This window comes from Ostrinia nubilalis, chromosome 9 (assembly GCF_963855985.1).
Source record: "Ostrinia nubilalis chromosome 9, ilOstNubi1.1, whole genome shotgun sequence".
Classification (NCBI taxonomy): domain Eukaryota; kingdom Metazoa; phylum Arthropoda; class Insecta; order Lepidoptera; family Crambidae; genus Ostrinia; species Ostrinia nubilalis.
The window spans coordinates 6,457,903-6,472,874 of NC_087096.1; the positions used below are offsets into that span (position 1 = coordinate 6,457,903).

At 34.7% G+C, this 14,972-nt stretch overlaps 1 protein-coding gene across 1 annotated transcript in view; it reads left to right on the forward strand.

Annotated features, from left to right (window-relative positions):
• The window catches only part of LOC135074485 (putative inorganic phosphate cotransporter), a 40,123-nt gene that overhangs the window by 9,041 nt on the left and 16,110 nt on the right, over positions 1 to 14,972 (forward strand). Inside the window, exon 2 of the mRNA XM_063968787.1 lies at positions 14,750 to 14,808. Coding sequence (XP_063824857.1) covers positions 14,775 to 14,808 — 34 coding nt within the window. The 5' untranslated portion in view covers positions 14,750 to 14,774. The remainder of the gene's footprint in view (positions 1 to 14,749; positions 14,809 to 14,972) is intronic.

A 14,972-nucleotide genomic window follows, 5' to 3' on the forward strand; every position in this document is an offset into this window, starting at 1 on the left:
TAGCATTCTATCAGCGAGTTAGGAAGTAAGTTACGGGCGTAGGAAGTTTCGATCGCGTATAATGACACGACCTTTAGTGTCGAGAGGAAAATGTGATATTAAACGGGGTTCGCATTCGCAACATACTTAAGGCACTGCGCAAACTTTCAAGAAGATAGTATAGTTTACCTCTTAATTGAAATTGTGACGTCATCTTCTTTCATCGATATTATGGTTCGTTCGTCCACAGATGGACAAAGGCCTCCCCCAAGGATTTCCATAACGACCGGTTTTGCGCTGCACGCATCCAGGCTCATCCCGCGACCTTCCCAGATCGTCGGTCCACCTAGTGAGGGGCCTCCTGCCCGTGCCCACGCTACGTCTTCGCTTTATAAGTTGTTATCAACAACTTTAAGTTACTCGTATCATAGGAGTCTGACTTGGCTCAATAGATTGCGTACCTTAATGTCATTCGCACGTGGTCATATTAATTTCCAAGCAATCAGCTTGCATATTATGTTTTTACCAAAATAGCCCAATCAATGAATGATTTGATTACGGTGTAGAGGGAAATGCTTGGAACACAATTTTTGACTTCGTACCTTTGTTTGTAATTAGGGTTTCTGATTTCTCGACCCATTTTTTTTCTCGAGTTTCGGGAATTCTCGAGGCCAAAGTCTCGAGTTTTCTCGGGTCTCGAGTCTTTTAATTAAAACTGTTGAAATCGGTTGAAATTTAATAAAAACCCAGGTTTACCCAGGTATATACCTACTTTAATGCACAACAATCAATATTAGAATTTAGTACCACTTATTTTGGTAAGGAAATAAACAAAAAATGAAATCTTCTTTCATAATTTATATTAACTACTAATCATAACTTAGTTATTAACTAAAGGAACTAAAGTAATAAAGTCGCGTGTACTTAAGGATAAATAACAATAAAAAATCTGGAGCTACAGTTGAATCACTTGTTTTCCAAAGAACACAAGTCCAAATAGCAAAATTACGATGAATAGTTTTTTTTTATAAACAAAAAAACACTTCTTAATAAATTTTTAAATTTCTTAAGGATAACGATTTGAATAATCTTTACGAGGAGGCACGAGTACCTAACCTAACAGACAGTTAACAAATTTTTCGGTCTTTAAATCAGTCAGAGTTAAACATAGGCATAATAAATAGGTATAGCATACTCATAGGTAAACATTATTACTTAGTTTCGATCGAGATCATTACTTGCAAATCAAATCAGTTAAAAAAGGAAAGACTAGGCCAGTCTAAAAGCAACGTTAACCTATTAAATAATCAAAAACTTACTTTTGTCTAAGAAAACAGGCTTTCAAGAGTATTAAAGCTTCAAAATCGAAACTCGAGAATTCTCGAGCTCCGGCAATTTTTTTCTCGTCTCGAATGAAGCCAAATTTCTCGAGTTTTCTCGAGTTCGAGAAGGCTCGAGCAGAAACCCTATTTGTAATAGTTAGGAGGTGAACCTATGACAAGTCCCCGCCCTTAGCCCTTGGGGGGGAGAGGGGGTTTGAAGGTCCCATTTTTCGGTGTTTCGCTTAATTCTCGCAGAGTTTGCGACAATATCTTATTGACTGGACTATAGGTTCAAATTCCGTTTAACCGTCCCGATGAATATTTATCTATCCCTTATGAAAGTAATTTGATTGCGATTAAGATTCTGGTTGTGCCTATCTCACATGTATAATGAATACAGGTCCTAACGTTGTTGGCAACGTATATTTAACGCAACACGTGGTAGCTGGTAGATAGGCACTTGTTAACACCGTGATATCCGTCATTAGCAAAATAAATGATACCGAGAAACCGTCGACTTGATATTCATGCTTCCTCGATGTGTTGAGCAACGACCTTTACAAGGGCGAAGTGGCACTCTCCTTTCTTTGCTGATATCTTACGTTGTTATAATTTCTAATTAAGTAATTAATAAGGAAAATTATGCTGAACTGAGCACATCATAGGACACGTACCTATTGGTTTATGTGATTTCTTACTCAAAGATATTATAAGGTAGTTACGATCGTCAAAAGACTAAGAGTCCGTGGCTGTTTGAATTCATTAGACCAACTTTATTTTATATTCAAATTGTTTTACCTATTAGCTAAAAATCTCTATCAAAATAATGAAAATACTTCCAGTCCATAAAGGTGATAGTGTCCTATGAAAAAAAATGATATTTTGGTAGAATTATCTTCAACTACTACATGCAGCGTCCAATGTTGCACTTAGAGGCACAGCACAACCTTGACAATGCCTTTTCATTCATTCCATCATGAAATAATAACTTTTTCTTATCAAAACCCACACAACCAAAGTCGCAAGCGAAGCTTGTACAAAACCACATTAATCTTCCTCACGCCCCAATCGGCATTTTTACATAATTATGCAAAAACTCAACAACAGTTAGTTACCCTTGTCAAATCGGTTGTCGCACCGCGAAACAATAAGATGAATTGCCCGCAAAAATTGCCTTTCTGTGTTTTGCGTAGGGACATTAAAAACACATTTTTGTGTACGAATTATTTTCAATTATGCGGTCAGGGTGAGCCAGTTATTATTGAGATGTTTGAGAATTTATCATCGCCATTATGATTTAACATTTGCGTTGTCATTTAATAAATCATCCAAAGTATTTAGTTAGAACCGTCAGTAGAGCAAGTAACCACTATTGACGAACTGCCTTGACTGATTTTAAACTTTTGTTACTTAACTTATGGTCAATATCTTTTAATAAATTATGTAAGTGGTTTTAACCCATTTAGCCCTACCGTACCCTATGTGGTACGGTATCTTTTTGAAAATATTTCGAAGTACCAAATTGTTGTTAATTTATAAAAATGATTATGACAGTAAGCTTAAAGTTATTATTTTACAAAAAAATATTTAAAAATATGTTCTAACAAGTGGTTTCGGAAATATTTAAGAAATTCCTCGACAGAAAACATAAACAATATTTACAATGTATTTAAGAAGGTATAATTTCTTATTATTCATGGTAAATTATGTTATTTATCAATTTTATTTAAAAAATAGAGTACAATAGATATCATGACTAGAAAAAAAATGTTATTGATATTATTTTTATACGGTTTATTCCAGTCTAAAATAGGTGTACCGTATAAGGTACAGTAGGTCTATGCATGAGCAAATCATGCGAAAAAATATAATTTAATTTTTATTATTTTTATTTGTTTTAGGCTACTGATGCTTCACTATATTGCCACAACTCATGAAAAATTTGATAATTTCAGCAAACATAAAGCAATTTTGGTATTTTTCTACTGCTGTCTTGTCAGATGACCGCTGATGATGATCAGACTGACGAAGATTTAGGCGATAAAGATAGTGTCAATGTAAATAATAACCCTCAGAGTTTTCTTCGATGGATTTGCTAAATTTCCATCGTCGTGTTGCTAATTGCGATTATGGATAGCACTAAACGTAACAGATCAGAAGAAGCCAGGTCTTCTTCAGCTATCCTCACTAACTTCGGAGAAGGTAGGAAAAAAGAACCAAATGTGGTTAGTATCACAGAAAACGTCTTAAAAGATATGCCCAGTGTGATACTAGTGATTATGTGATTTTATTTTTATTTTATATCATACAAAAATAAATAAAAATCTTCTTTGAACAACGACTACGTTTTGCTTGCTTATAGACCTACTGTACCCTATATGGTACGGGCTCCCCAAGGCCCCCTATTTATGGATTATTTTTTTAAATATTTTTTTCATGATTTTTAGGCTTCCCTTTGTAAGCTTTTGCCGAAAAATCAATTTTTATTTACAAAAATAGTTATCGGTCTAAATGGGTTAAGTCAAGGTTCTTGACCTCTTATTTAAAAAAAATATATGTTTACTCGGTACGTATGTAGAAGTAGTTTGTTTCGCGCTTGCATATTATAACAAACTTAAGTAGATATACTATTATCCATTACAAGAATTGTCAGCTCTGTAAATGTAACATTTAACTTATTTTTTTACTTAATGAAGTCATACATACCTATTTAATAAATAATTTTAATATTTACGGTACATTGTAGAATGAACTGTGCAGCTGTATCAATACTTACTAAACAATATCCGAATAAGTACTGGTAGTACTTCCAATATTATCTTAGTTTTATATAATAAAATATCTGAAAATTCAACAAAGTAATACTACGGTTATATTACTTTGGTAAATACCAACATTCAATTGAAGTTAGAAGAACAGGTTAATAACATTTTGCAATCGACGCCGAGACGTTACATTTTATTACAAAGAAAGAAAGTTAAAAACTAATAGTATTTATACAAACTACAAGTTACAGTGTACATAAAAAAAACTCGTAAATTAAACCTTTTTCTTATAAAATAACTGCGTCATGTTAAACTAATTCTAAAGATAAATCTTTAAAAACTATTGAGCCGAGAAAAAATTGATCGTAATCTTCTAAATCTATTCAATAATTTGACAGCTTACTTAGTTTACTTTTTTATTACTCTTAGACCGTGAACGTTTAATTATGCAATTTAACCTTAAGCGGTATATTTTGACCTTGCTACTGAATAGATTGCCAGCGAGAAAAAATATGCATGCACCTACATTAGTTAGAGTCATCTCTATTTCTATATCGTTAAGGTTAATTTTTCCTGAACACCATAGTGATTGGAATTTGAACTATTTTTTTTACAGTCATTGACTCTTTTTGTTATATTTTTGTTATGTCCAGGGTTAATATAAAACAGGTTATAATAATACGTACTACTTAGTTGATAAAGTCTGTAATATAAAGTTTTTAGAACCTAATAGAAATGCATGTACCGATGAAAAACCTCTGTTTATTTACTACCATTTGTTACTTTAACCAGTTTTACTTATTTTTGGCAAGAAGCTCTCCTAGACAAAGATTGTACGCACAAAAACAAAACAGACAGAGGGTTACTAATGCAACAATAATATTAGATAGTAAGGAAGTACGGATAATAGAGAGATACAAGGAAAATGATCCAGTCTCATTTTTGTGTCATTAGCATTCAATCCACACACCGCAGGTATTTTTATTTGGTTCCGATTCCGCACAAACCTTACTAATTGCGTTCTGGCGCGTGAATAGGGGTCTTAATGACGCATCAAATCGAGATAGAGGCGAAAATTCTGGAGATACCTCCAGGAAGAAGTATTTTTGGAGAACTACTGATATGATGGTCAATTGATTTGATTTACTTTTTATGGGGATGGGAAACTTTTCCGATTGACATTGAGACTCGGAAAAACAAAACGCAATAACAATAATTGACTATCCGCAATTTATTAGCACAGGGACTCTGTGTGTGGATAGGTGTTTCATTTTATTTGGACTTTTTGTTTTGGTAGAATTATTATGAGCCTCAACAACCCCAATGTAATGAATGTTGTGATATAAATAACATTGGAGTGAGTGTGCATCATTTGAAGGAAGGCTTTTTTACATAATGACGTGTGTCTTGCACTGAGTATTTTTAAAACCCAAATATAAAATAACTTTTATTACAATGATATACTTACCTAAGATACCATAGTGCTTATCTTGATTGTGCCTTTGTTCATACGTGCAACACTTGTATAAGAGGACAGTGTACGAGGGGGTCTCGCGGGATGCCATTACTTTACACCAAAGAGTCTTGGCATTAATCGGCAGTAAGTACGCAGAATAGAATATTATAAGTTCAGGTTAAAGGCCAACAAAGTCTGCCAATTCGAATGTGCCGACCCACTTATTTATAGGATGGCATACCTAAGAGACCAAATGATATTACGTTCACGCTATGTAGGTATCGTGCACGCGTAATGTCAAATACCCTTATGCAGTGGAAATGTTACCAGCCAATCCCCATTCGCCCGAGGCGAGATTGATCCACTTATTTCATGTAGATCTCGCTAGATCGAGATTGCAATATACTTTTCTTAAACACCTTTTCATGTTACATATAATGTTGTAGCATTTAAACGTAATAACATCCACCTGCAGCAACCAGCATGTTAATTCGTCAAGGCCTGTGGTAAATTAGACGTCCTCGTGCAGTGGAGACAATGACCTGACGATGATTGTTTTGTCAGAATGGCTGTGTCAATCTGGGATGAGATGAGACACTCTATTCTGCCAATAGGCACTTGGAATGCATAAATAAAAAAGCAAAGCTTCAAAATTCAATGATGAAATGCTATGACGGTTAATTAAAAAAGAAAATCATATTTCTAATTGGTTTTGTGTTGGCTAAAACAGATGTAGAGTTTCCATGTTGCGAGAATTTAATAGGTAACTGAATATTTTTAGTCATTAAGCACAAAATATTTATTTTTCAGTTCCGTCAATGGATGACCCGGATGTTTATTCGACAAAATTAATTCACTTTGTTTCCGTATTTCAATGACGTCATTATTGCTAAAAAGCGTTGACAGTTAAAAAAGTTTGCGCATTTTGCGCGCGAGTTTGTCGTCAATGTCACATTGGATCGGAGGCGGCATTATGAATGCAAATTGTTGAGACAGTGGGTTATTGCACTCTGTGTTGTGACACTGAGATGGTAGCGCTGCATACATGATCGATGTATACCAAATTGTTGAATGTCAATATTTACATCCTAAAATGAACGTGCTTAAATTAATATACTCGTAAATGGTGTAGAGCTTTATCTACATAGGTATGTAGGTACATAACAGAATGCAATGTAGGTACTTGAAAGTAGGTAACTTACCACCTTTGTCAACTTTTTGGCCACTTTCGGTGTCACGAAGTTTCGGTGTCACACATAAAATAAAAATATCCAAAATTTTGAGTAAATATGCATGAGTTTCATTATAAGATTTTAAACTTTCGCGTTCCATTTCAATTACTAAGCGTCGCGTTAATACCCGTGTCTTACTATTTTAATTTCAGTTTCATTAGCTTCAGCAGAATTGAATTAAGTAATTTAAACTTGGTGGTCCATATTACAGTTATGAAAGCCTAAAACTAAGTTGAGCTCTAAAGTTAAGAAACTAGACTCAAACTCAGTGACTGATTCTGTCTTGTTATTGGTCTAAATATAGAAATTAAACCGATCAAATCTCAATCTTCTAAAATTTATTGAGCATCTTTCTTTATTAAGCACCGTACACGAACTATCAAGCCAAAGTCTAGAGCATTGGTTCCCAAAGAGAGGGGGGGCGCAAAGACCTTTAAAGTAGTTTAAAGGGGGGGCGCGGGCCATCTGTAAGAAACCTGCAACCGCTGAGAGAATGCATTCCAGACTGCTCGATACGACCAATAAATAATCTTGACTGGAGGAGGGGGCGCGGAATTTTTTGTATGGTCGAAAGGGGACGCGTCTCAAATGAGTTTGGGAACCAATAGTCTAGAGTAAAGTTAACAATCATGCAATAAAACCAAAATCATTAATGAATTGTATGATAATTTAGCTACGAGATATGGGTAGTATTATTCGGAACCAAATTACATGTTTCAAAGCAGAAAGTAATTAGGCAGTTTGCAAACAATTCGGGCCGCGGTTTTGTTGGTTGTACAGTCAGAGCGTCAAATAGTGATCACCCACAGTATCCAAAAAAGTCTTTGTTTGCAATTGGAATAAGGTTGTGTTGTCAACTTTTTGTTGTGGTGTCACGAATTATTTGATGCTGACTGTACCGGCAATGGTACGTCAAGCTTAACTCTGTGACATCTAATGTAATTGCAACAAAATAGCAGTGTTGAGTGTACCTACTATCGCGTATATTGATGTCAGAATGAAATCATACGTAAACTTTGTGGCTCTACTATGACTAAATACCTTTATTTGTTTTAGAAATGATGTAGAGTAGAGTAGTAAAGTAAAGAGTCGTATTAAATAGTTTTATTTTTCTTCAATTTATCTCAGGCGTGGTACACGCAAGGTATAGGTAAACATGCATTCAAACCTTACACACCCTTTAATTCATCAGAAATTCTAGTTAGTGGGATATCACCTTATAAACCAAAGCCTAGTATCAGCGTAACCGAAAGTGGTAGTAACCTTTACAAGCAGTCGACCTCACATCGATTGGATTAAAGTTGTGTATCGTTGCTCAACGTGCTGAATACTGATGAGCTGTGTGCTTGTGGTAGGAACCCTATCTACTGGGTGGTAGCGAGAGCTATGCTAAAATATAGCTGGTCCTATAACGTCCCACAGCCGGGCTAGGACGCGCGCGCGACAAAATCGATAAAATTGGCGCGATAAAAGCTTATCGCGGCGTGCATCCTAGTCCTACTGGTCGACATTGGTCTCACGCAAAATGTAGCGAAAGCTATAATAAATAAATTAGGCTTATAACGTCCACTGGAAAGGTGGCTCAGATATAGATGAAAATATAGACCTAGAAAAAAATCAACGCAAGAGTATTGTATTCGTATGTCATTTGTTTTTTAAGTTACATAGACACGCGACGCGAGTATGATAAAAATGTATCACAAAAAGCTATAAAACCGAAACAAAAATAGTTATTATTATTTGTAGAAATTAATCATCTTCTTTCACAATTTGGTATATAGATCGCACTTTACCATGCATTACCTATTTGTCGTTAGCTTAGCTTAATATTCGTTCGTTCGTTCGTTTCAGCCGAAAGACGTCCACTGCTGGACAAAGGCCTCCCCCAAGCTTAATATTATTTACACTGAATACGTAGAAAAGTAACTTTGATTCAACTGCTCCAGTAGACATAGAGCATTATACAGATAAATGGATACGATAGGGTGTCGAAGCAACCTTTAGATATTTTCGTGTATTGAGTTTCTATCCTATCACCGATACAGGTGTATTTTCTACAAATCTATACAAAATACAGAATGTATTTTTCAAGAGAGCGTGGTACCTAGTAGGCCACAAGGGGTAACATTACTAGCATGCCTATATGACTTCAATTTTGATAAACATTCAATAAAATGACGTTGTCTAGTAACACGATTTGTGATTAATAAGAGAGAGTATCCGATACGGAAAGTTCAAGATTAGATAAGTAGCACCTGGAGATCATTTCTATAGCAACATATTTTGTAATCTGCCGAAATTAAGATACTTCAGACTCACAAGTATACTACCTAAAGTACCTATAAAATGTAAATGAATAGGGAAGTGCATAAAAATACTAGTTCCAAGTAGTAGCGTCGGCAGGCCTCCCACTAGGTAGACCGACGATCTGGATAAGGTCGCGGTAGGCGCCTGGATGCGAGCGGCGCAGGACCGGTCTTTGTGGAAGTCCTTGGGGCGATGGCTCCTACGTATAAGGGCGAAACTGCCGCTTACGCCTTTTTCCAATTATTTAAGAAATGATTTCACTTTGCTCTAATCTATAACATCAGTAAGAAAAAAAAATTTTTTTCCATTAGTTACAAAATAAAATTTTAGGCGCATATGCAAAACTACGCCACGTATAAAGCCCAATCATACGATTCGTCAATCTATACGAGTAGTTGCTTACATAAACATATATTTTTTATAATCCAAATCTATACTTATAATAAATCTGTAGAAAGGTCAATTCTGTACATGAAATATATTTTCAAAATAACTATCAGGGGGTGATTAGTGATCGATACTGATGCCAAAAATGCAATCAGTAAAATTTTTTTCTGTCTGTCTGTCTGTCTGTCTGTCTGTATGTTCCTTATAGAAACAAAAACTACTCGACGGATTTTAACGAAACTTGGTACAATTATTCTTCATACTCCTGGGCAGGTTATAGGATACTTAGGAATTCCCACGGGAACGGGCATTAGCGGGAAAATCCTTTTGTATGAAAAATCTAAACCGCTTAAGTTAGACGCTTGAAATTTGGCAAGCAGGTACCTTAGTAAACTTAAAGCTTAGTTATAACAGGATATTGCAAAATTCCTACGGGAACGGGAATTAGCGAGAAAAAACATTTGTATGAAAAAATCTAAACCGCGTAAGTTAGACGCTTAAAATTTGGCATGCAGGTACCTTAGTAAACTTAAAGCTTAGTTACAACAGGATATTGCAAAATTCCCACGGGAACAGGAATTACCGGGAAAATCCTTTTGTATGAAAATTCTAAACCGCTTAAGTTAGACGCTTGAAATTTGACATGCAGGTCCCTTAGTAAACTTAAAGCTTAGTTACAACAGGATATTGTGAAATTCCAACGGGAACGGGAGTTAGCGGGAAAAAACATTTGTATGAAAAAATCTAAACCGCGTAAGATAGATGAAGGGGGTAAAACGGGATCCACGCGTATGAAGTCGCGGGCGGCCGCTAGTCTTAAATAAAGCCATGAAAATATTTAGCAAATTGTTTTATTTATAAATTATGACACATTATACAGGGTGGAAACGTTAAGTGATCTCACTCGATTATTTCTAAACTATACAAGATATCGAAAAACTGATTACTGATTCTGAAAGTGCTTCACAAGCTCTTTCAAACGGTGTCAATAATAGGTTACAGAATAAACTGGATCTATCCGAAAATTCAATGTTTCCAGCTTCCATACATTTAGTAAAACCACATAATATTAAAAACTACATAAGATATTCAAAAACTGGTTACTGATCCTGAAAGTGGTCCACGAGCTCTATCCAACGGTACTAATAATTGGTTACAAAATAAACTGGATCCATTCGAAAATTCAATGTTTCCAGCTTCCATACATTTAATACAGCCACAGGAATGGCACTCATGTCTTGTTAATATTATAGCAAGTAAAGTCTAAAACCAATGTTTTCCAAGAATAATTTTAAATAAGAATGCAATTTACGAGTTCATTTTAAGTGTTTATTATTTAATAAAAAAAATTCATACTTTTGTTATTGTTTGGCTGGCATACATTTAGTATGGAGGCTGAAAACATTACATTTTCGGATGGATCCAGTTAATTCTGTAACCTAATATTGGTACCGTTGGATAGAGCTTGTGAAGCACCTTCAAGATCAGTAACCAGTTTTTCGATATCTTGTATAGTTTAGAAATAATCGAATGAGATCACTTATCGTTTCCACCCTGTATAGTTATTTAATTTTTAGCGTTTAGAGTCGCATCTCAAACTAATTTGAAAATTATAAATAACTTGAAAAAATCGAACTGCCTAAGGCATCGTGGGTTCAATTCCCGCCTTAGGCAATTCGATTTTTTCAAGTTATTTATATTTTTTAAAAATATGATACATTATGTTAAAAGACCTAACTAAATCTCGAGCACAGTATATGGGCGTATTTGCGTTAAAACGTAAAACGGTACATTAAACGACTTTTTCTAACTGATTTATTATTGATATAGCACATGATAACAATTAAAATAATTACATGCATAAATAAAGAGAGTAATCGCTTAAAATATTATATTTACGTTGTCATTTAAGTCTCTTTACGTTGAACAATATACATGAAATTATAGAAATATGCCGACGTAAAAGGGCAATGCGTAAAATCTCAAAATATATAAGAAAAATATAAAAATTGATAACAGCAGTAGCAAAAGCATTACATGTTAAGGCTAAATGTGAAATTTCATTAAATTCGTTTTAGTAGGTCAGAAGATATGACCCAAAAATATGGTTCTGGCCACTAAAATGGCTCTCCTGTAAAATTTACTTTTTTCACTTACGCCAGTATACGTAGGAGCCATCGTGGGGGAGGCCTTTGTTGAGAAGTGGACATCTTTCGGCTGAAACGAACGAACGAACGAACTAGTTCCAAACTTTTAAGGAGATAAATTGATCAATTTGAGCCTTCTATTGCAGATATTTTTTTCCAATCACTATTCCTTCTGTGATTGTTAAAACACAATTAAAACCTCACTAGCTAGCTAGCTAGCTTTTGTAAGTCATGTAGTCCTAGGCATTCGTGAGATCTATACTTCTACACAGGAACTCAGTGTCTTGCCCCGACCGTGTGGCCTTCGGGACCGGTTCAAAATATCCGCAATGCAATTCATATGTTCACTAGCTAATAAGTACATACTTAAATGACGCGCAACACGTGCTCTGACAATAATTTGGACTTCATATAAAGTGGCGTCTGGCAACGTTCATCATCATCATCATTTCAGCCATAGGACGTCCACTGCTGAACATAGGTTTCCCCCAATGATTTCCACAATGGCCGGTTGATGGCGGCCTGCATCCAGCGCCTTCCTCCTTTATGAGGTCGTCGGTCCACCTGGCTACATTGTGCCTTCAGAAAACAGAAATATTAATATTATATACTTAGGAATATTGTAGCTTTAGTGGTGAATGTGGTGATAATATTGTTCAAAAATTGATTCAGTAGTTCTAGAGACCACACACAAGCTCACCTTTACTTCTGGATAGTCTGAGTAACTAACTATTTACAAACCAATCGACACAGTATAGACGTCTGTGTCAACAGATTCATTTTCAAGCAATAAAACTCTGGTACCTTAAGTATTACGATTGTACTGAAAATAATATGCATCAGGAAGACAAAGAACAATAAAAAGTTATGGCCGTCTAGAAACTTATTTGTGAAAGACGTTATACTCGTATCTTTACACATCTTATGAAAACTAAGCTACTTTTACAGTTTAAAATGACTTAATTCAACTAGTTTTGAATTTAATTATGTAGGTTTTGTGTTCGGGATTTTTTAAAGAAAAAAGCCGAAATTTGTAGTATCGTGCGTGACGTATCAGAACAAAATTGGTTTTTAATACACATTTAAAAAAAACTATCGCTAGTAAACGTTACCATAAATAAATGAATGGATTCCGTTTTGATACACAACACCTCAGAGAAATTTTAACCAGGTCTAATAATAATACGTATTCCCTATAATGCATAAATAATTTGTATAAACGCCGATGAAGCATTATTTCGCATTATATTACACACTTCATAATTGTCTTTAGTGTCTACTTGACATGATTTATATTCAAGAGTGGATGATATTATCTACCGCTTCTTTGCCGCAGAATAATAAAGTTTTAAGTAGTTAACCTTTAACTGGTGACATGGTTTTTGTGTAACGTAACTGGTGACGTGCGGTCTGAGAGGCCGTTACCGCATCAAGACTGTAGCATAGAAACTAGGTAAGGTAGCATACCACAATCTTTAAAAACAGATTATTAGCACATAGAAGAATTAAATTAAAATAAAATAATAAACTCTAAATATCATTTTAATGCAGAACTTGCTGTTAAATTATATGTAGTAATAAAAATCAAGAAACTAGAGATGAGATCGATAATAGCAAACAAAGAAATTTAAATCAACAAATTATAGCAAAATTGGTATTTTTTATTATAGTTCAAATAATAATCAATTTAAAAAAATCTTTCACACGTAGGTAACCTATCATTTTAGGAAACTGGCAGTGGTGAAACTTTTGTATTTTTTATTGGCTATCAGGGCATTTATTGTATGGCATAAAGGTGGACCGTCATTTTCACTTTCTGACTGATTCTCGTCAATTGGTCCTTCATCTTCAAAAACACTTTCTTCGGCTTCCGAATCATGGTCACTTTGCTCCAGAACGATGTTTTCAGGAACATATTCGGCTTCCGATCCAATTGAGTCTTCCTTTTCCAGATATTTTTCAACTAGCGAATTTTCAAGTCGTTTCATAAAGTATGGCACTATATTCCCAACTAATGATCCTACGCTTCTTTTTTGGAGTTATTTATGTATCAATTGCAAGTAAAAACTGTAAAAATACGAAAAAACTGTATGAAAAAAATGTCACGTAACTGGTGACATGCGGTCTGAGAGACCGCTGCTGAACTTTACATCGATGTAACTTGCCGATTTGGAGCTGAATGTTGCAAATATCCTTATCTACGGCGTAGACATAACTAAACTCGAAGCTACTGAAGCGGTGAAACATAGGAAGTACGGGGAAGGGGGTGAAAAGATGTTTCACTGACGCCGCCCGGCCTGTGAGACCGCTTGTCACCAGTTAAAGGTTAATCCTTGAGGCCAATAAAATCTTGATCCTATAAAATGAAATAACTGAAAAAAAGACATATTTAGAAAGATCAGTCAAAGAAAGAAGATAAAGAGATGAGGAGGTCAGTCTTTTTGTATTGTTTAAGTTAATCGGGCAGTAAATATTTTTCATTTTAATTGCACGTTTCAGATAACTTAATACTTATGTTATTACAATTACTAAACGCAATATGTACTGAAAAATATTTACACATCAACGAAACTAACGACCTTTTAATAGATCTGTTTACAAAACAAACATTATCTGAAATTCTGCAAAGCACATTTTACAAAATGTGTCTGAATTTTTTACTGATTTAGGCCAGAGTTCACTGGCATTCCACAATAAACTGGCAACTCTTTATACGGTGTTAGGTAAATGGGGTATCACTTCACTATACTATTTCTATGCATATTTTATGTTAACATGGGCTAGTGTCGGCTTGATACACCCTGTTTTAATGTATAAGTCTTGTCAAGTCAGTTCTTCCTTATGAGAGATAATTAAGAAATTAAGTTACAATTAGACCACATTAATTAATGTTAACCGAATGATAGCAGAAACATTATCGTTTTAAAACGGATCCAAATGAGATACTTACAATTTTAATACTTAATGGTTGAAATAAATTTAAGTTCACAGCTAATGATTTAAAATACACTACAATACTGGAATAGAATTAATTAAGTGTTTTTTCATGTTGCCTTCGGCTTATCTTTAGCGGTGTTGATCTTGCTCTCAGAGCGATAAACAATAGATATATTTAATCCTGTTATCATTCACATTGTTTTACTTCTCGTTTCAGGTACCCGAGTGACTGAAGACTGAAAATGTTACCAAGATGGCGGCGGATCATATCAAAAAGTAAGTGATATTTATTATTTAATTTGTAATGAATAGTTGATACCACGGCGATAAGATTTTGTACAGTTATAGGAAATTATGAATGAAATTATTTGCCAAAACACTTATACTAATTGAAGAGTTATAAAAGCAGCTAAATCGTAGGTATATAGGGTATATAACAG